Source organism: Vigna umbellata, chromosome 2 (assembly GCF_029865625.1).
Source record: "Vigna umbellata cultivar VRB3 chromosome 2, Vumbellata_1.0, whole genome shotgun sequence".
Lineage (NCBI taxonomy): Eukaryota > Viridiplantae > Streptophyta > Magnoliopsida > Fabales > Fabaceae > Vigna > Vigna umbellata.
This window is the reverse complement of record NC_142166.1, coordinates 39,756,532-39,778,374: the sequence shown is the minus strand read 5'-3', so window position 1 is coordinate 39,778,374 and position 21,843 is coordinate 39,756,532. Positions and strand designations below refer to the sequence as shown.

The 21,843-nt window shown below is 33.4% G+C and overlaps 2 protein-coding genes across 6 annotated transcripts; one reads left to right on the top strand and one right to left on the bottom strand.

Annotated features, from left to right (window-relative positions):
- Positions 1–9,111: 9,111 nt before the first annotated feature.
- LOC124830864 (2-oxoglutarate (2OG) and Fe(II)-dependent oxygenase superfamily protein) lies at positions 9,112–10,926 on the top strand. The gene is made up of 3 exons (XM_047304716.2): positions 9,112–9,320; positions 9,409–9,635; positions 10,032–10,926. Exons 1-3 carry the CDS (start codon positions 9,219–9,221, stop codon positions 10,627–10,629), a joined length of 927 nt encoding a protein of 308 aa, XP_047160672.1. The 5' UTR covers positions 9,112–9,218; the 3' UTR covers positions 10,630–10,926.
- A 686-nt stretch (positions 10,927–11,612) lies between these two features.
- NADK2 (NAD kinase 2) lies at positions 11,613–21,843 on the bottom strand. Of its 5 annotated transcripts, none has more exons than XM_088106771.1 (8): positions 21,567–21,839; positions 19,469–21,325; positions 14,427–14,548; positions 14,179–14,320; positions 13,940–14,089; positions 13,653–13,727; positions 12,293–12,394; positions 11,613–12,042 (listed from the first exon to the last, which is right to left on the bottom strand). In XM_088106771.1, exons 1-8 carry the CDS (start codon positions 21,762–21,764, stop codon positions 11,839–11,841), a joined length of 2,850 nt encoding a protein of 949 aa, XP_087962897.1. In that variant the 5' UTR covers positions 21,765–21,839; the 3' UTR covers positions 11,613–11,838. The 5 variants fall into 5 exon arrangements, 2 of the variants coding, with proteins under 2 accessions (XP_087962897.1, XP_047160669.1); XM_047304713.2 differs by having other exon boundaries at positions 13,865–14,089; positions 21,567–21,838; XR_007028214.2 differs by lacking the exon at positions 11,613–12,042 and having other exon boundaries at positions 13,851–14,089; positions 21,567–21,842.

Here is a 21,843-nt window from a genome sequence, read left to right as displayed (position 1 = left end):
CTGTTCGGTCTTAACTTCTACCTCTACTAAGTTTTCTTCTTCCAGCAGCTCGTCTCCTTCTGCTCACATCCACATGGATGATCATTGCAACAGAAAGACAACCGAACGTACAAAACAGACAAGACAGGAAACATAGGGTAAGCTTATGTAATTTAATTCATGTATAAACATATATTTCACACAATCAAAACCAAACAAGATAATTCACCACTCGTTCACACAAAGCCTAATTCTAGACTGACTGTCCGGACTGTATGAATTCTGTGTAGCTATGACGTTCATGCACCCGAGTGATGTAGTAACTGGGATACCCTCAACAGCTGCCACCCGAGGTTAGTCCTATCTGTCCAAATTAACCATAAGGACTAGGACCTCCTACCATTCCCACACATGACTTACCCTCCTCTATGTGAGGACGAGTAATCACGGAACATCAGGATGAACCGCCAGCTTAGCATGCCCACATTCATACTTTACCAAATTCCAATATACATTCATGACCTATTCCTCCCCGGAACGCTCGTCCATAATTCAAATGCATTTCATATACATCATGTTCCATCATCTTCCATTTTCAAACTTCAATTTTAACTAAGATCACTTAAGATACAAAAATACCGAACGTTCACCTTTAATCCTTAACGAGACTGAACACTTGGACTGAGACCAAAAGGTTTCCCAGTTCCAGAATAGATCAAAACCGAGGGAGAATTGCCATCGGGATTAGGAAGAAAACCGAGTACAACCATATTTCACAAGAAAGAATAGAAACGAATGTTATTTACAAAGTGAGCCAATTTAATGAACTGACTCTTGAGAGTTGAAACCGAACGCCGACAAGCCCAGGCCAAGTACTAAGACTCTAGGCCGAAACCAATGGGGACAGACACTTCAAGACGTTCAAAGACTAATACATCGAATAATCACATGAAGAAACCGAACGCTTACAGATACTTAGCTTATTTGAATTTAACATCAGGAAACCGAATGCCAGTCAAAGACCGAACACGGTAGAGAGAGTATAATATTGAATTTAGACAAACGCTATTTTCATCAAGGTGGTTTATAGAAAAGAGAACGAGCGTTTGGTGTAAGACCCAGCATTAAATAGTATGAACGCTTAGTGAAAGACCTCGCTCTAAATCGTACGAGCACTTAGTGAAAGACCTAACATTAAATAATACGAGCGCTTGGTGAAAGACCTAGCATTTAATGATACGAGCGCTTGGTGAAAGCCCTAACATTTAATTATACGAGCGCTTGGTGAATATAGAATATCATTTTACTAATGTTCAAGAACGAACGGTCATACTATTACACATATATACTTAAGTTTTATTTTAAAATACCAAGGAAAAGATATCCTTGGGGGAACGCCTGTACACAAGTTGTACTAGACGAAGACGCTCGTCCTCAACATAAATTCTTTCCAAATGAAAGAATCCAGTTCTAAACGAGTCCCCTATAAGAACCGAACGGTCAAAGACCATTCAGTAACGAACACATATTATCTTAGGGAAATCTCATACTTAGAAATCATTTATCTCAATTCATTTCTCAACATCTATTTTCATAAAATCAAACACCCATACCATAGTAAATAATCATACTTCATATAGTCAAAACATATCAACAATCATACTTCGTATAGTCAAAACATATCAACAATCATATTTCATATTAATTCATCAAATCAACGAACGTACATGCAATTCAAACAACATACAAATTAAATTAAATAAGCTTTCCTTACCTCTAATGTGACCGAACGCTCAGCTCGTGTAGAATAGCTACCCACCAGAAATATTAGAATCTTACGGTCCACTCTTTATGAAACTAAACCAAACAAAAAGACCAGAAATGGCTCAGAACGAGATTTTGAACTCATGCAACCAGAACTTGGTTTGCATGTTCAGAAAAACGCACGACTGAAAGAAGGGAAGAACTTACCAGCTCAGCTTTACAAACCGAACGGTTTAACTGGAAGCTCTTGACGTGGGAAGTGCTTCTGCGGTGCCTGAATGGTGATCGGAGAAGAGAAAATGAGTGTTTTCTTAGAGAGAAGATGAAGGAGATGTAGAGAGAAGGAGGAGAGAATGAGATTTTTCAGAATCTGGAGAAGAAGGGTGCATGCAGTGAGTGGAGTGGATTTTCTGAAAATCAAAGATTTGCTTCCAACGTCAAAACGAGTGTCCGCTCATCTGCCAACACCTGTCTTCCGCCAGCTGAGTGTCGAGTCACTCTCTTGACATGTGAAATCCACTCAAGCGAATCCTGAGTGGATTTTAATGGCTCTGACAATATTGGATTAAAAGAATTATATTTATTCATTTTTAAAGTTTAAAAACTAAAATATAATAAAATTTAACAAAATTAAATTTTAATTTCATATCTAAATTTAAAAATTAAAAATATCTTTAATACTTAATTATATATATAAATCAAAACCAATACTTTGAAGGACTTTCATTCTCACACACATTGCGGGGCGGGACTTTTAGAAACATTACGTACAGAACACACTTTGAAGGATTTTCGTAAACATACAAAAATATAAGGAGCTAAAATATAAATGAAAGTTATAATTTATTTAGCTTAAATAGGCCCATAACTATACAACTTTAAGCATTTAAGAAATTAATAATATATTAATACACTAATAATATTTTTGGGTCAATAATATTGTTAATATTTATATATATAATGTATGAATTACTGAAATGGACCAATACATTAGAAGTTGAAATGTATCCAAGTTGCTAAAAAGAGTTCAATCAATCAATGATGATAGTTGCTGAGACCAAACTTGAAAATATTCCAATGCAAAATGATGATGCATATATATATAATGCACATAGAATAGGTACATGAATGTATGTACAGGGACAGCTGGGCAGGCACGTCTAGGTGAGAGGTTACAGAGATGATGAAATGGGTGAGAAGAAGAAAGAAGAAAGAAGAAGATTAAAACATGAACTAAAAAATGCAAAAGAATAAGTAACATTCATGCCAACCAAAACAACACCATGCATGCAACTGATTAATCACGTGGGAAGGTGCCCAAGACCTAACCTACTTTATTTAAATCTCCTTTTTCGATTGCATTACAAGTTTTCAAATTATCTTCCAAATATTTTTTATATATTCCTTTCCAGTTATTATCTTATTTAATCAAGATATTCTATAATAATATTTACATTTTATTTCTTCCAGTAAATAATTTTTTACATACAATATTTTAGTTATATAAATTTATATGAATCAAAATAATAATAAGACGAAAAAAAGTGTTAATTTGGTTTCAATACGAGGAATTGTAAATATAAAAATAATCCTATGAAAGAAAGGTACATTAGTGTAAAAAAAGACTTTAATATCATTGTTTTTTTATCTTTAACTTTCAAAAAACTACAACATCATATCGAAAGATATTAAATTAACGTCGGAACTTATCATCTTTCAATTTAGTATCGAAAGTTGGATAATTGACCAGTTAACATTATAAAAGTCTAAATTTCAACTTTTTAATTGAACTTTTATATTTATAAAAATATCACTGATCAATTTTAAAGTTACTTTTCGTTTTCTAATTTAAACTTTATTTTACTTAGTGGTTATCGGAATTTTATTTAAAGATGACTTTCATATAAAAGAAATAGAAAGATTATAAATATAAATTAAATGATTATTTTTTATTCATTATTTTTTTTATTTTTGAACTCAAATTTGTTGAGCACTTTTTTTAGTTAGAAAATAATTGGGTTAATATTGTGTTGTCAAATTTAATTACATAGGAGCCTATGAGATAATGAACAAGACACAAGTTGAGTTTTTGAGTAAGTAATTCAATTCCTTTTTCGTAATATTATAACAATAATATTTTTTTAAAAAACGTAATATGATTTGTTAAAAATTAAAATGAATAAAATCTATATTGTCTGAATTGAAGATAATAAATAAAATATACTTATAAATGAAAAAAAAATGAGTAAAGTGATTTATAATAAAGAATTTAAGGTGCATGTTATTAATGATATGGCTCCTATATATTGTAGTAGTGGAGAAGGTGACCAAGTTGATACAAATACTTTTCGGAGAAAACTTATCAAAGATCGAATAGTTTAGCAGCATTAAACGATGAAAAAGAAAATATATGCATCAAGTTTCTAATATATTAAGCTGAACGTCTTTTAATTTAATCATATTTTTAAAAACTCATTATCAGGATTAAAAACTACTTCATTCAACTTCTATATTAACATAAAATTATTTCATATCTCATTTATATAAATTAAAATTAATAGAATCAAATTTTTTTATCATTTATTATTGTTATTTATTATTATTATTATTATTATTATTCAATTTTAAATTAATTTAACATAATAATCTAATGATTAAATGAATAAAATTTATTTTTTATCTAAAATAATGTTTTATCCAAATATCACATGTGAATTTTAGGTGTGGTCTTCCATATTTTATATTAATTTATTTTATTATTATTTTTAAATAAATTTTCGTACTATAATAAATAATTAATTTTAAAATGTCAATATAATTGAGACGTAAAAGTTCAAGTATGATAACATGACCTGTTTAGAAATACGCACATCACAATTTTCTTATCAGGAAATAGTGTTTATCTCCCATTAACATCAAATCAATTCCTTTTTAAAATTTCTGATCATTGCTCTTTGAAATCACAAGTGTTTCCTTCACATTAATTGGTATTTCTCACTAATTAACATTTAATCGTTTTCTTTTCAAATTTTATGATTATTTCTCTTTGAAACTCATGTAGCCAATGTTTCTATATTATTTATTATATTATATATATATATATATATAACATAAAATATGCACATTACAGTATTACCAAAAATATAATAATTCACATAATTTTTATGTTAATCATAGGCTTAATTAATAATTTAATCCTTTTATTTTAGTTTTTTTTAGTTTTTATATTTATTTTTTTATTAAATTAAGTTTAGTAATTAGGAGAGTAAAAGTTATATTATTATGCTTATTAAGTATATCGAGGAGTATTACAATCCTGTCTTATCAAAATCTTAGATATATTAAGTTAATCTTTTATATTTTTTTTGATTTATTTTTGGTGAATTTGTTACATGTAGAGTTGTTGAGCTTGTATGTGATGTGTAAAGGTTCAAGATGAATCTTTATTCAATTAAAACTGTTCAATTAGAATTATTAAAATGCAATAAGATCTTTGATTTAAGTTTTTTATTGCATCTTATGTGGTAGAAACAATGGAGCCCTTTGTGTTAGGAACTTACAATCCAAGTAAAGAAACTAGTAAATTATAATATTATTCAATATGATAAATATGTGATTAATGCTTGGATGAGAAGATATTAATTGTAATGTTTGATTTAGTATATTGACCTTTTAAATTGTTGAGCTAAAGAGTTTGATTTTAAAATGATGTGTTGTTGAATATAAATGTTTCAGGGGATTTGAGTTATAATATTCCAATTGGTTAATTGGTACTATCTAAGAATATTTTGAGTTAAATTTTACTTATTACTTAAATAGATCAATGGATCAATTTGACATATATATATATATATATATATATATATATATAATTATAATGGATTGTTTGAGATGAGAAATGTGATGTATGAATTGTGTGGATGATGAGGATATAGTGACTTCTAAAAAGGAAGTACTATATTGAGTTCAGTGTATGATACGTGATTTGAAAAGATTTTTCCAATTTTCTTATATCCTGTTAGAATATTTATGTCTAGGATTACCTATTTATTATGACTGTATTGTGTTTAGGGTTATCCTATTTATCATGATTATATTGTGTCAATTTATTTTTATAAATAGAAAATTATGAGAGGAATAATCAAACCCTCTAAAATTATTTTACAGTTTAATTCTCAAGTTGGTATCAGAGCAGGTTGTGTGGTTCACATAAAAAAATATAGTGATGAGAATTGAAGAAATTTTTATAATTTGATGCTTCGACACCAAATAGGATTCAACCACACAAATTTTAAGAAATTTATCTTGTCATACTTAAGAGAGACAATAATCCTAATTTATTGTTTTGAGAAAAGGAAATAATATAACAAGTGTAAAATATTTCAATCTATTTAATACATGTGTCTTTCAAAATAGAGTGTATAACTTATGAGAGTCTAATAAAATCTTAATATGATATTGATTGATTGTGATGATAAACATTGTATATTGTATATGTAAAAAAATGAAATAAATAGATTTTATTGTGACAATTTAATGTATGATATATTATAATTTCACTACATGTTATATTCTATTTTAGCTGTCGAGCTATTATAATCCTACCTTATCTATGAGTAGATGATAATAAAGTTGTTAATGTTCTATTAAAAAAATAATATATATATATATATATATATATATATATATATATATATATATATATAATTTTTGTCTTGAATAATTCCTCACATATAACTTCATCTTGCAAAACTATTTATTAGCTTTTACTCTATCACATTTTTTTAACTATTTTATTTTACTTTTTATCTCTAACTAGGATTAGTTTAACACTAAAAATAGAAAATATTAATTAATAAATAAGGCAATAGATAATGTCATAAAGATTTTAGATACATAACGTAATATATTTCTTATTTAATAAAAATAAGATAGTGATACTTTTTTTAACGGTACATTAACTATTATAAATGAAATTCAACAATGACAATATGAAAATACAAAAGATGTAAACTAACAAGTATTTTTATAGAAATTATGAATATATTTAAACTTTTTTAACTAACTCAAATTTGTTTTAGTCCTAAAATTCAGAATAAATACATCAAGACTTGAGTTTCTATTTCATTTTCAGTATTTTTATTATAGGATTAGTTTGATGGTAAAGTTAGATGAGAAGTAGAAGAGATTGAGGATTGAATTTTTTCACTAACATTAGAAGTTATAAGATTCCTTTAGTGAATTAAAAAAAAATAGTATTTTGTTGATTAGTATCTTATATATGAACTGTGGGTTTAGGGTTTTGATTTTCACATCCAAGACTGGGATTTGTTTCCAGATTCCTCAGATCAACTTGGAGAACTAAAATAACACAATAGTTTGAGGATCCCAATTTCAATCCTTACGGAGAATTTAGGTTTTCAGCTGTTTTTTTATTTTTTACTTTATAGTGTGTCTTTTAAATACCCTGAATTTATAAAATTAAATAAAAATGTATTTTAAAACATCAAAATCAAAGTAAATTAGTATATTTTAAAGACAATGTAAAGAAAACATCAAAATCTCTAACAGAAAATCAAATTCCAAATTTTGAGTTGAATTATAATACATAAATGAAGTATAAACTTCATCATATAATATAGTATTTCAAAGTTAAACTAAATATAAATCAATCCATTAACACAATTAGAATATATAATGGGTTATTCAAAGGAAGATCTCCAGAAATATATAATACCAGTAAAACAAAAGTTGAATTCACATAAAAAAATTGACATTATTTTGAATCCAAAACTTTAACACAATAAATTTATAGATCTTTATTTTCATGTCATATTTTTTTTTATTAAATGTGAAAGTTAGACACATATTTTAATTTTTAATTTTCCAATACTAAAACTAAAGGAATAATTTAATTACTGCATCCTCCATCCCACTTTGTCCAAGAAGCTTAGTCAGCTTGAGGAATAAAATAATGTGAATGATTAGAGTTTGGATGAAAGGAGGAGTGGTGGCAGTGAAGAGTTATTTGTCTTGATATAATGATGATGTTGTAAACTGAAGAGAGTATGAGGGTCCCATATTTATATTTTGCTTGGGAAGGCCATGCCAGTAATGCAATCTGAAGCAGTTTATGATTTTTGAGATGCTCAAGTACTGAAAGTACAGCAATGGATGAGTTAAGTCTGTAAAACCCAACTCCTTAATCAGACGCCAATATCACCTGTTTGCTCAGAAATGTATCCTAACATTCGGACATTTGGAATCAAATCAAACCCCAATAATGCACTAACTATTCAATTATTCAACATACAATAATGGTAGTTTTGATCTGCAAGGGATCACTCAACAAGGCAAAGAGGAACTAAAGCGATTTGATGTTGCCATGTTATGCTTAATAATTACAAAAAGGAAAATATTAACTATACTTGAATGTCAATTGACGAAGTTGACAAGCTTATTAAATTACAGGTAAATGATTGTGTAATGAGTTATAGATTGAAGCCTTGATGACTCTGCCTTCCTTACCCCTAAAACTATGCCTGCAAATCTGTCTATTAACAGTATATACTATTCGAAACAGCAATGGTCACAGAGGAGCACATCATGTGTGAATTCATTGGTAGAAGTTCTACAAAGCAATATGGGGTGGTCAACATATCATTACATTAGTCGGCACAGATTTAAACTATACGCAAAATCACATTTTCAAACTCTCTAAAGGATAAACTAATCATACTTTATTGCTAACAAGATAAGAATTTCACATGAATCAATACCAAAAGGAAAATTCAACTATCCCAACACTGCTGATATTAAGCCATAATGGTCAAATGACTCTTATGGTTTTGCTTAAAGTATAATTATGCAGTGCTAATGATGGTTTAATGAAAGTGCTTGGGTTGGTTTTGAACATAAAATAAGGTCAGCCACAGTGTTTGACTCGGATTCATACTCATTAATTCACAAACAGATCTGCTATCAATGGTTATAGTTTTGCTTTCTGTACAGAGTATATTAATAAAGTAAAGTACAAAAGTTTCTTCAAATAATGTAAAATTGATATTTTTAAGAATAAAAATCCTATCATGATTAACAATATGATTATGTTTTAATTAAGAAACTACGTTTGATAATTAATATGATGCATCACCTGAAAGTGAAGGCCTTTTGTTGTAGACTTGTATGCTAAAAACAAGCAGTAACTCCCAAAGCAAGCATTGACATAAGAAATTTTTTAATTAAATGTATCACCGTCTGTGACCTAATTCTAACGGCTGCTTACTTTTAAAGGGAACATATACTATTGGTTGATATCCAACTATGTATCCAATAAGGTGGGAAGTTTTGCTATAAATAGCCATAGGTACTTCCCACCCAAACCACAGCACAAAACAACACTTGTTATTATCTCTTTCCCTCTCTCAGACTTCCACTCTATAACTTTTATCACTTTTTTGCACCTTTCTCATCTAATGGCAATTCCAGTGATTGATTTTTCAAAGCTGAATGGAGAAGAAAGAGCCAAAACTATGGCTCAGATTGCTAATGGCTGTGAAGAGTGGGGATTTTTTCAGGTACTTACACTGTTTATGTTTCAAGGAATGGCTCATATGATGTTTAAAACATGTTTATGCATATCAAAACTCATGCTTTGTGTTACAGTTGATCAACCATGGCATTCCAGAGGAACTCCTTGAGAGGGTGAAGAAGGTTGCCTCTGAGTTTTATAAGCTGGAAAGAGAGGAGAATTTCAAGAAGTCGACATCTGTGAAGCTACTGAGTGATTTAGCTGAAAAGAAGGACAGTGAAAAGCAGGAGTATGTGGATTGGGAGGACGTTATCACTCTCCTTGATGATAACGAGTGGCCAGAAAAAACACCAGGCTTCAGGTATATAAATAAAGCAATTCAACAGTTCTTCATACTTCAAGAAAGTCAAACAAAAACTAAAAAAAAGAATAAAAGTCGAACATCACATAAAAAATTATATTTCATATGAGGAAGGACACCACCTATAATTTCATGCACACTCCCTTGTCATATATACTTTCTCTTATGTTCTTTTGTACAACTTCAAGCAAATAGGCGTAAATCAGAATTCAATCCATCTTACTCTTGATGACTAAAATTGGTCATTTCACCAAACATATAGATGACATGAAAGCAAACCTGAATTTGGAAACCATAGACAACGACCATAGAACACTAATTGAGTGGTGTCATGTCACAACACAATAGGTAGAGCTTCATCATGATTGAATAACTGAATTTTCACATGAATAACAGGGAAACCATGGCGGAATATCGGTGTGAGTTGAAGAAATTGGCGGAGAGGGTGATGGAGGTGATGGATGAGAATCTGGAGTTACCCAAAGGATACATCAAGAAGGCACTGAATGGTGGAGATGGAGAGGGTGCATTCTTTGGCACCAAGGTGAGCCACTACCCTCCATGTCCCCATCCAGAGCTTGTGAAAGGTCTGCGAGCTCACACTGATGCAGGAGGTGTCATCCTTCTCTTCCAAGATGACAAGGTTGGTGGCCTTCAGATGCTCAAAGATGGGCAATGGATTGATGTGCAACCTCTGCCAAACGCCATTGTGATCAACACCGGTGATCAGATTGAGGTCCTGAGCAATGGAAGATACAAGAGTTGTTGGCACAGGGTTCTGGCCACTCCAGATGGGAACAGAAGATCAATTGCCTCCTTCTATAACCCATCATTCAAGGCCACCATATATCCTGCACCCCAACTCGTGGAAAAACAAGACCAACAAGTGGATGACACTTATCCTAAGTTTGTTTTTGGTGATTACATGTCTGTCTATGCTGAGCAGAAGTTCCTTCCGAAGGAACCAAGGTTCCGAGCTGTTAGGGCCATGTGAAGAAACCACTTGCTTTCCGCATAAAAAATACCACTTTTTCCTTTTTTTTTCTATATTTTCTTTGTTTTCGGGTTTTTGATACCATAAGATATGCTTGATAGTAGCAAAGAATACCATTTGGTTGTCATTCTCTACACAATCGAAAATCACCATGGGTATTTAGTATTGCCTTTTTCAGGATTTTGTCTCCTCCTGATGTCATGGGGGAACTAGTGTGTATCCATCTGTGCTTGCATGGTACAATAGTTCTATTAGATGAATTCTACTATAAAGTTGTCCATCATAAATTTCTCTTCATTCTTTCCTTTTGTATATACTGTTGTTGTGTTGGTCTGCTTTCGGTTATTATCCACTAACACGAAGTACAATAAACGCGATCATCTCCATATCCTGTTATATTTCCCAAAAAAACATACTCTTAAAAGGATAACCACGGAGCAGTTATCTTTCTCTTTTTTTCTCGACGCAATCAATCACTATTAAGCTTTGGGACAAGTAGTTGCCGCTTAGCTACTGGCATGTTATGGAAATATCGAAGTATACATTTTCCTTTTCTTTAGCGAAGCATTAACATAATAAAATTTATAATTGATTCAATTTACACCCTTTTGCTTGTTAAGTAGACATACAGATTTCATAGGTCATAAAAATATCAAAAACTTGTAAATCATAAAATCCTTACAAGGAAATTGCAGAATATTTTGACAAAGTTAGTGTAAATCCAGTTAGTTGACAAACTGTAACTCTGTATTTTTCTTCTTCCCAAAAGTGAGGCCATTGTTACACAAACATATACATAATATGGCAGATTTTATGTTTGCCGGTAATTACATGTTGAAATAGAGAGAAAACATCCAAGGATAACGTGAATGGATCAGGGAAGAATCTAGAACAGTACGTCTGTGTTATTTATATTAAAATGAGGCTTAAGTGCAGAAAAATAGTAATAGTAACTCAACTACTATATATATAGAGTATAATAATAAGAAAAAAGAAGCCCAATGGTGAACTTCGAAACACACCAATGAGCTGCTTCTGAGATCAATTGACAGCTTTAAATGTCAATACATATCATCTTGCCACAATAGTGTGCATGGGAAGCCAATGTTAAAATAATGCAGTAACTAGCACTCTATAGCAAACTTGTGTATTCCTAACGTATATCTGTACAGGTGAAGATAGCATCTTCGCTCTTCACTTTCACATGCTTTATAGAGCCTTTTGATCAAGCCTTTCATTCCAATTTAGGCAGCGAATTAAGCTATGAAACCAATCACCTGTTTGATCAAACTTGTTAACTGTTGGAAGTGGATACTGACTCATAGATATTCGAACCGAATCTCCTCTTGAAAGTTGCTGCCTTCTCTTTCCATCAAATGAAACCCAGGCATTGCTTCTTGCATCCTCTGGAATCTGTGAGCAATAAACTTGTGTCACTCATATTATAATCACAAAATCTTAAATTAATTAGTTAACCCCTCAATTCCAAATCAAACAAAATACATTGTCCCTAAATTTACTCATCGTAATTACCATGTGACCTTAACCAAGTAGCTTTTTTCAATACAGGCCCTGAGACAACTTAGCATATCTGAAGAGGAACACTTTTTTGGCAAAGATGCATCATAAGCAATTAAACGTACAACTTTGTAACTAACTTCACCTTCAATTCAAGTTGTGCAGAGTCTGGAAGTATGACTGGTCTAAATGAGAGCGAGTGTGGACAGATTGGGGTAAACAGCATGCACGGAACATTTGGATGGACCTGCAGTTTTTTTTTTTTCATTAGAAAAATTTATCAATCAAAACAGTAATTAATTCAGGCCGATTTCGTACTGTTTAAGAGTAGATACCATGCCACTAGAAGATTCGTGTACAAATAGAATTTAAGAGTTTATATTCACGGAAAGGAACCCATACAAGACTACTTCTATGAGGTTTCTATGCTAACTAAAACTCTGAACACAAACTCTTTGGATAATAACTTATCTCATCATCCACAAATGGAATGAATTCACAGTTACATGATTTCATCTTCAGAGTCCCTTTTTCTAGCTATGTTCACTACTCTACTTTCCACATTATAGAAGCCACATACAAACGGAATAATAAAAACGAGAGCATTTTCTTTATAAGATAGTATAATGTACGTATAGACTACATGAAACTTCTTTTGGGAAAAGGTTCCATAAGGAAGAAGGGTGGTCTCTACTTAAAATTGTTCTTTATTTTACAAAACGAGGACAAACCCAAAAGGTGGGTTTGAAGGAGAAGGGGACTGTGTCTTGGTGCAGTTATCTGCAACTCGCTCAGCTTTGTCAAATGTCAATCACCAACATTCCGAAGAATGTAAGAAAAGATTGTTTATTACAACTTAATTAATATCACGAGTTCCAGTTTTCTTAGAACATAATAACGATTCTCATCGGATTTCTTAATCTGCCTGTTGTAAATAGATGCTAATTTAGGATAGAATCTCCCTGTATATATTCAGAATATATCTGTAATAGGATAAATTTTATCTTTCCTATTTTCTCCATATTTCCCTTAATATGTTTAGTTTCCATATTTCCTTTTATAAGTTTGGCCGATAAATAGGGATCAGTTTTCATATTTCCTTTAGCCAATAAATAGGGATTAGAAATTGGACTAAAAAATCATTCACAATATCCTCTTTTCAAGTCTGCCACTTGCAGAGCAATGCACTGAAAATAGGAAAAAGAAGTGTCTGTACAATGTTCACCGTCTACTGAGGGTAGAAAGAGAAGGTTAGGAAATATTGCTTGAATCAATAAATAGCCTATGTTTGTAAGCACAGTTTATCAGGATTATAAAGAATAACCCTTTATCCAGAGAAGGATTGTCCAAGTCTTACAAGGAGTAAATTGGTCATATTCCTAGCCAACATGGAACATTTTAACATCCAAACCTTTCCAAGGGAAAGAAGTAAGCCAGTAGTTCTATTTAATTTAGTAAAAATACAGCTCAAACCATGCTTGTAAAGAACTCAAGCTCAAGCTTACCATGGAACCTCCAGCAGCTGTAGAATAGGCAGTGCTTCCAGTAGGGGTTGCTACAATGACTCCATCAGCTTGTACCTGAAAGACATGACAATGATCGTATAGAATGAATGACACTGCTTCCTAAAGGTGTTTAAAGATACTAAAAGCTCTCATCACCAAATATAAAAGACAGAAATTTGGTGTGCAAATAACAATTACATAATCAAACATGCCTTTGTTATAAGTCTACCATGTTCATAACATTCAATCTTTGACAGGTATGGATTAGAACCCCGATCAACAACAACCTCATTGAGAATATCAAATACTTTCCCTGGTGCAGCTTTACCGTTTCGAAAAATTTCACATCGAAGACGCATTCTGAGAGTGATGTACACTCCATCTTGTGCACTATTACCATGGATAATTTGTTTTAAGTCCTGCTTGTAGTCTTCAAACTAGAAAAAAGAATAGCAGTCAAACGCATGGCCAAAAAGATACCAACATTTCTTTATGGTGAAATAAATGATGGATTTAAAAGGCTTACATTATGAGAAGTCAGGAAACCAAGAGAACCAAGGTTAAATGACACAACAGGGGGAACAGCACCTCTGAACAGATTCGAAGCATGCAGTATAACACCATCTCCCCCCAAACAGGCTACAAAATCCACTTTCTCGTGTAGATCACTGAACCATAGGTATTAGATATATTAATCAACAATTTAATGAAACACAAATTTTATATAGTGGGAAAAGGTAAAGTTGTTACACATAAATTCACAAACTCCAGTACCCAGTATCCTGACTATAGAAGGTCTGGACAAATCCAAACCCAGGAATGCTTGCAAATATATCATGCACATCTGGTTCCACAAATACATTCATTTTCTCTTGGTAATACAGAAAAGAAGCAACCTGCAGATTAGATACAGAAACTCTACTGAGAATGAATTTAACCAAACTAGTTATAAGAAATTCAGAACCAATATATAGTTCCCAAAAGAATCACTAAGCACAAATGTGTCAGAATACCAAATTAGGCTCAGAATAATATTACCCAATCCCCAGTGCATACATTCACAAGAAGATTTATTTCCTAATTTTGATTCCTTTGCTATGTAAGGAACATTTTAAAGAGAAAACAGAGACATGTTGGGCTGAAAGTGTGTACTAAGACACCATGGAAATTAGTTTACCCATGGTTAACTTAGTTCGCTTGTGGTAGACTCGGCTCACTCGTGGACTCAGTTCACTAATGGTAGACTCATGAGACAAAGTTTGAGTTACTGAGTCTGTGATTTGGCACAAAGTCAAGACGAAATGTTGTTATTCACGCTTTGAAAACCACATTGTAAAGAACAATAGGTTGGGTCAGTGATTCTCTAATAGAAAGCATACCTACGTTTTGTGCTTCTTCTCTAGCCACCACCACTTCACGTCACATATTTGGTGCCATTCACGTCTTCTCTACACCTTGTTCCCCATTGTCATCAAGTCACATTTATGAAAAGCATCTATAGTTGCATCTTCTCTGCATGATGTCTTCAATCGTTGTCATGTGGCTTTTCCCCAACATTGTTCTCTTCTAAGACAAATCACATCTCATCTCTCCAAAGAGGTGAGAGTGTTTTTCCCACTTACCACATTTCCTATCATCCATTTTCTTTCTTTTATTTTATTTTCCTTTATGTTGGATCTATTTTGTTAGTTACTAATTTTTTTTCTTTTTCTTTTCTATTTCATGTTTAGTCGCAAAAGTTTTACAATGTCTGAAAGTGAAACCAGTTCAAATTATTATGATCCCAATATATAGAAGCACTTCACTTCCTAGACTTAGAAAAATGTTGTAGGAAATAGGACATATGTTGGATGGAATCATGGAGTAGATGTTTTGGACAACAGAAAATAGTTAAATATAGCTATTGCTCAAAGGCATTCAATGGAGGAAATTTTGTATTCAAGCATCATCTTACAGTACTAGATATGATTCTGAACATTGTGCCTCGATGCCAAAAGAAGTTAAAATTGTAAAGATGACTAAGGAACCATCAATGAATAAATGAAGGTTGAATAGCATCGAAGAGTTTGATGATATGAAGAGTGAAGGGGTGGTTGCCACTCAAAGTAATAGTAGAATGCTCAAAAATAAAAGAAAGGAAAAATATAGTCATGGTGTTCAAACTAATTTAAATAAATTGTACAAACAAAAACGGGACAAAGAAAGTTTATTCTAAAGTTGCTGAATTTTCCTACAGTTGTCATTCCATTCAATGTTATTAAAAATCCAACTTTTGGAAAAATATGAGATGATTGAAAGATATGATGTTGGCTATAAACCTCCATCTTATGTTAGAGAAAATATTTTGAAACAACCAATGCAAAAAAAACGATTTAATACTTGAAGAGTATAGGGAGGAGTGGGAACATGTTGCACAATTATGTTTGATGGGCACACAAATAGAAAAGGATGTTCAAATTGTAACCTTTTGATAACAGCCCTAAAGAAATTGTGTTTCTTTATTCATTGGATGCCTCGGACATCCAAAAACCACAAATAAAGTGTTTAAAATATTGGATGATGTTGTGGAATTTGTTGGAGAGGAGAATGTGGTGAAAGTGGCAACTGATAATGCTGCAAATTTCAAAACAGTTGGAAAATGGTTGATGCAAAAACAGAAACATTTGTATTGGACTCCATGGGCATGCCCATGGCATTGATTGATCTTTGAAGATTTTGAGAAGCATCTAAAGGTCTATCAACTTCCCATCAAGAAGGGAAGAAGGATCACCACCTACATTTATGGTAGAGCAATGCTAATCAGCATGTTGAAGAAGTTCCCACAAGGAAGATAAATAAGGTATGGCATTTTCCAAATAAGCTTAAATTTTATTAAAAAATAAAAAAGAGAAAGAAGAAAAACATTGGGAGACCACACCAAATCCATGATAAAATTACATCACACATAGGAAAAAAATACCTATTATGAAAAAAAACTCATGATTTCATTCACGAAAATCATTCCATACTTTGAACTCCATACACCATAAAAAAGGAAAATTCCTCAGCATATTAAAAAATTTATCATCAGTCAATCCTCTCACATTCCAAAAAAGGACTTTAACTTTTAGAAGTTTTGCTTTGAAGGATTTAGTATTAACTTTCTTTTACCTACCCCTACCAGGTTTCCCTGTAGTTTGAATCGACCCATCATCCTTTTCAGTATTAGAATCTTTTTCCTCTCATCAAGCATACTAACCCATTAAGAAGATATTTTCAATTCTTCCACAAAACGAGTCTCCTTAAATGTCAAAGAATGTGGAATTGCCTTTGAACTACTATGAGTTGAATCTAATTGTTGTAATTTCTGCAAACTATTAATAATGGGAGTGACATCCTCCAAAGACGGCAAACCACCCAAAGAATCAGATTTTACTGGCACACCACCATCTAGATTCTTAATAAGAGAATACCCATTCACAACACAAATATTATCATAATTAACCACCATTGGCTCAGGTTGTGACTAAGCAACAGGTTGTACCACAACAGGTTGCACCATAAAAGACTCCACCATAGACTCCATCATAAGCTTCACCATAGGCTCCACCATAGGCTCTACCACTTGAGCTAAAAAGCCCTCAGTCTCATCATGTGCACCAACCACCTTATGACAATAATGTTACAATTTTACGTCAACTATTTTCTCTCCAACAAAAATAACATTGGCATCCTATGCTTCACCAAGCAGCAACCCTCCCTCCAATCAGCCAGCCACCCACACCAAAGATTCCAAATTTGCACCCCAATTTCAACAATATAAGTGAACTTGCTCCAACCACGTGCCTTTAGCACACAAACGCTGCAGCCAAACAATGATCATGGCTACAAACGCCCAAAAGCCTACACATCCACCCACTAGCTAGGGTTAGTGTTGGCAGCATGCCAAGTTAATTCGGAGCATCAATGTTATTTGACTCTAGCATGTCTTCATGAATTAAAAGCATCATTGATGAGCTTGTTTAGCTCTGAAGAATGGTAAACAAGAAAGTTGAGAACTTCAAAAATTGAAGGGAGAAGAATGTTTTATTAGGCAGTCTATTTTGGAAGAATGCAACCACTTACCTCAAAGTTGTGTTGTTGCCCCTCTTATCATGGCCCTTTCATTAGTGGATCAGGATATAAAACTTGCAATGGATTTCACATGAGAAGATGGGTTGTACAAAAGAAGAAGATTAAAATTTAACTTTAATAATATTAAGAAAAGGTAAAATTTATAAACCTTTTCTTATTTAAAATTCAATATTTATCTAGTTAAGAACTTGTCTAGAAAATCATTGATATGAGGTCGAATAATCAACTTCATAGGCCTTTGCATGCAACTACATATTACCTTAATCCCTACTCGCACTATCCACCTCATTTCATAAACGATGATCCTATGGTGAAAGAGGGGTTGTATATATATGCATGAGAAGATTGGTCAAGGAGGTCGAAGAAAGGAAAAAGAATTAATTTACAACTTATTGACTTCCATTATGCTAGAGGACTTCTTCTATGGGAGATGCAAAAAGATTGTAGGAAAGTTATGCTTCCTAGAGAATGGTGGGAGATGGAACTCTAGAATTGAAAAGATTTGTTATTCAAGTTGAGTTTGACTTGCAATTTTTATAGGTGTGAGCATAACTAGCGCTCATTTGAAATGGTAATTCAAGTTTATCATGTTATTTGTGGTTTTAAATTTTATTTATTTATTCAATTTTTAAAAATTCATATTTATTCATAGGTTCATACAAAAAAAGAAACCATTTGCATTAGAAAAAGATAAATGACTTGGTTTCTATCATGAATAACTTGAACCTAAAAAGTAAACAAATAAGAAAAATTGTTGATCTCCCACTTGATGATATTGAGTCTAATAATGAATGGATAACGAAAGAGACAAATAATGTTGAGGTTGAGCAAGCTCAAGGTGAAGGTGATGATGGAATTGTTGACTTAGCTGGACCAATTTCAAATGCTCCAACCCTTAATGCACTTGATCTTCATGATATAGTTTTTAAAGTCAATGTTGATGATGCACACTTGTCATTTGAGGAAGAGCTAGATGGCAATAAAAATGATGGATGATCTGCGAGATTACGCCATTAGAGGATCGGAGACCAAAAATTTGAAGATATTTTTCTACTATTAGATATTTCATTGTCATGACCTTAAGAATGTATGTGTTACAATTATATGAACTTATTTATTTGGTGAGGTTTGAACTTACACCGTAGTCATGTGTGTTAAACTTGGTTATTTTAGAATTTCAAAACTATTGTTTACTATTTTGATTAATTATGGTGTTATGTTTTATGAGATACACTCTCAAGAGTTTACGATTTGGGCTTATGAGCGAATCTACAAGTTGAGTCTACATAGCTCCCATGAGCCTTTGTAGACTCTTGAATCTGATAACCTTGATTAAGCCCTTATAAAGGAGTTTGGGACTAAATGAATCTCCACATACTTATGATTCTTCAAACTAGTGGATAAATGAATATGCAAGGTTGAGCAAAGATATAATTAAAGAGTACATATGAAAGGAACGTCAATGCTTGTCAAATAAATTGTTGTCACTAAGGTCCTTCCTTCATAGAGACATAGCAACTAAGCTGAGCCCACCTCTAAATGCCTCTCCCCTCCCAACTAAAGGACTTGTCCCTATGTAACCAAAACACAAATTCAAACCTAAACTTCATTGTTAGAACTATCTGGGCCATTGGAAACAAAATAAAATCAAATTTTAATGGCTGGAACGATTCTTAGAGGTGGAAAGAAAAGGAAAATACTACCTCTCTAGCTTCTTCCATGAGATGCCCTCCTAGCTTTTTCAACAGTAAAACAGTCTTTGGCATAGATTTCCATAATAGCATCTGTTGTTGGGTGCTGGGATGAGTAAAGGCCAAAGAGGATTCACTCACCCTCTCTCTTGCACAAGAAAATCCATCCGTCCGTACTAAGAACATCTCTGCTTTCTTCCTCGACTGCACCCTTACCACCCCAGTTGATGATGCACACATGTCTCCTTCAATAAGCCCCAAGTCTTCATCTCGTAAGGCTAACCTAGCCTTATCTTTATCATCTCCCGTCCTTTCGGAGTTAGTATTCACATTATCAATATCACTGTTCACAGTAGTAGAGATATTGGCATCAGCCCTGTAATTCATTTCCCCCTCACTATACCCATTAATTGTTGTCCAAGCAGAATGGGAATTACTCATACTCGCCGACCCATTGGAGTTTTTCGTTCGGCCCACAATTTTAGGTTCAAAGCTCCTTGACTCTGGCAGACATTCCACTCTTTTAACCTGATAACTGAAATAAGAGGGTTTTGACATCTTCCTACTTCCCAAAAATGTGGACATATCCCTTTTGGAAAAAATATCAAAAGGAGGAATTTGAGCTTCTAAAGGGTTAATTTTACTGGAGAAACTTGGAAAAGATCCTTCCCCAGAAGCACCAGTGACTTGTGATGAGGCCCTACTATCAGGAGTAAGTTGACTTATGCCCCCATTGCTTTTTGGTTTTTCATTATTCGTCTTTGAAGAGTTACATGAGTCAAATGAGGCAGCAGAACCATGTGTTGCACCCTCGAGCAGCAAATTGGTATCCTTTTCCTGGAAGGACCCCTCGGCAATCATTGAGTCCTCCATTTTTCCAGATCCATTTGTGGAATCTGATAACACGACATTGGAAATAACTGCTTGATTAGAAACAAGCTCTGATGTAGTACGAGTAATGTACTGCCTCCATCTAGAGACCATGGCAGATGTTCTCCAAATTCCTTCCTTGCTATGAAGATAAATTGGTCTTTTACTGCAATTTGAAACATAAGATGCAAACCTCTCAACCTGTTCCATCGTAGGTGCAGTCCCATCTTTAACAGGGATCCTGACCAACTCAATACTTTCAGATGAAATAGCATCATGCACAGCTGCTTGATAGAAGCTATCTTTTACATCTTCTTCTCTGAGATCTATGATGGTCTTATATCCTTTATTAAGTAACCACTTTAGACCTTCCTCCGTGACCTGCCCGCCTGTCCAAAAAGCTGCTTCAGATTCTTTGGATTCCATGTCCTCTATGGGAGTGTATAAGCACACAGGACTCCAATTCGCAAGCAGCGAAGGACATGGACAATCCTCCCCACGAGGAAAGCCAGAATCATAGCACAGATTCTTCAGTCTCTGAAGTTTCCTCCACACATCCAAGCTCCGATCATCACCAGGAACTAAATAGTTCTCAAGAGCAACATGTAAGCTCTCACAACACCTCTTCATCTCGCTCCTGAAAAGGGCAAGTGGGGGAAGTGTATCCTCCATCACACCAACCTCTGCAGCACGAAAGGGAGTCACAATCGATGATCTTCCAGAAAGAAGATCCCGCCTCCCATTATTCACAAGGGCCACAATGCATCCAAGGACAGATACTATTTTATCCTCTAGAAGCCGTTTCTCGTCAGACGGAACCTCATAGGAAACACTACATTCGGCAGTGATCGGGTTACACAAGGCATCCACTAAAGCAGAATGAAGCCTTTCAGAATTCCTAAAGATCCTACAATATGCCTCCACTTCAGCAATATCACCCGGAAATGGACCCATCCAAGGCAACCGTGATGGAACATGCGATTGAACGGAATTCAAACACTGCAAAATGGAAACAAAAACATTTAAAAATTTGAAACAAAGTAATATCACTACATGGCAACAAAAGTTTGCAACGGTGAATTCATGCATGAGTATAAACCCTTAATATGAAAAAGACGATTTATTCACAAAACAGAATTGGGTAGTCAAATATTTATGTTTTGTGCACATGGGGGTTCAATTTAACACTTAAACTTTGTGAATAAGCGGAAAGATGAAAGGAGGAGTAAGTGAAAGAAACCTGAGAGTGAGAATGAAATCCGAAATTGGAGAAAGAATTGGAAAGTTGAGCAGTGAGGAGGTGTGTGTTCCTTCGAAGTTGGAAGCGGAAAGGCAACAGTCTGATGTTGTCAATGCCAGAGAACACAGACACGACGGTCGGAGTAATCCGGTCGGCGGAGAACACCATGTGGCACGTGCAGACAGTGCGAGCCATCATGGAACTTCAATAACAGAAACAACCGCAGAAGCACTTTGAGAATGAGAATATATGGGTTTGGATGTCCTTTTCTTTGATT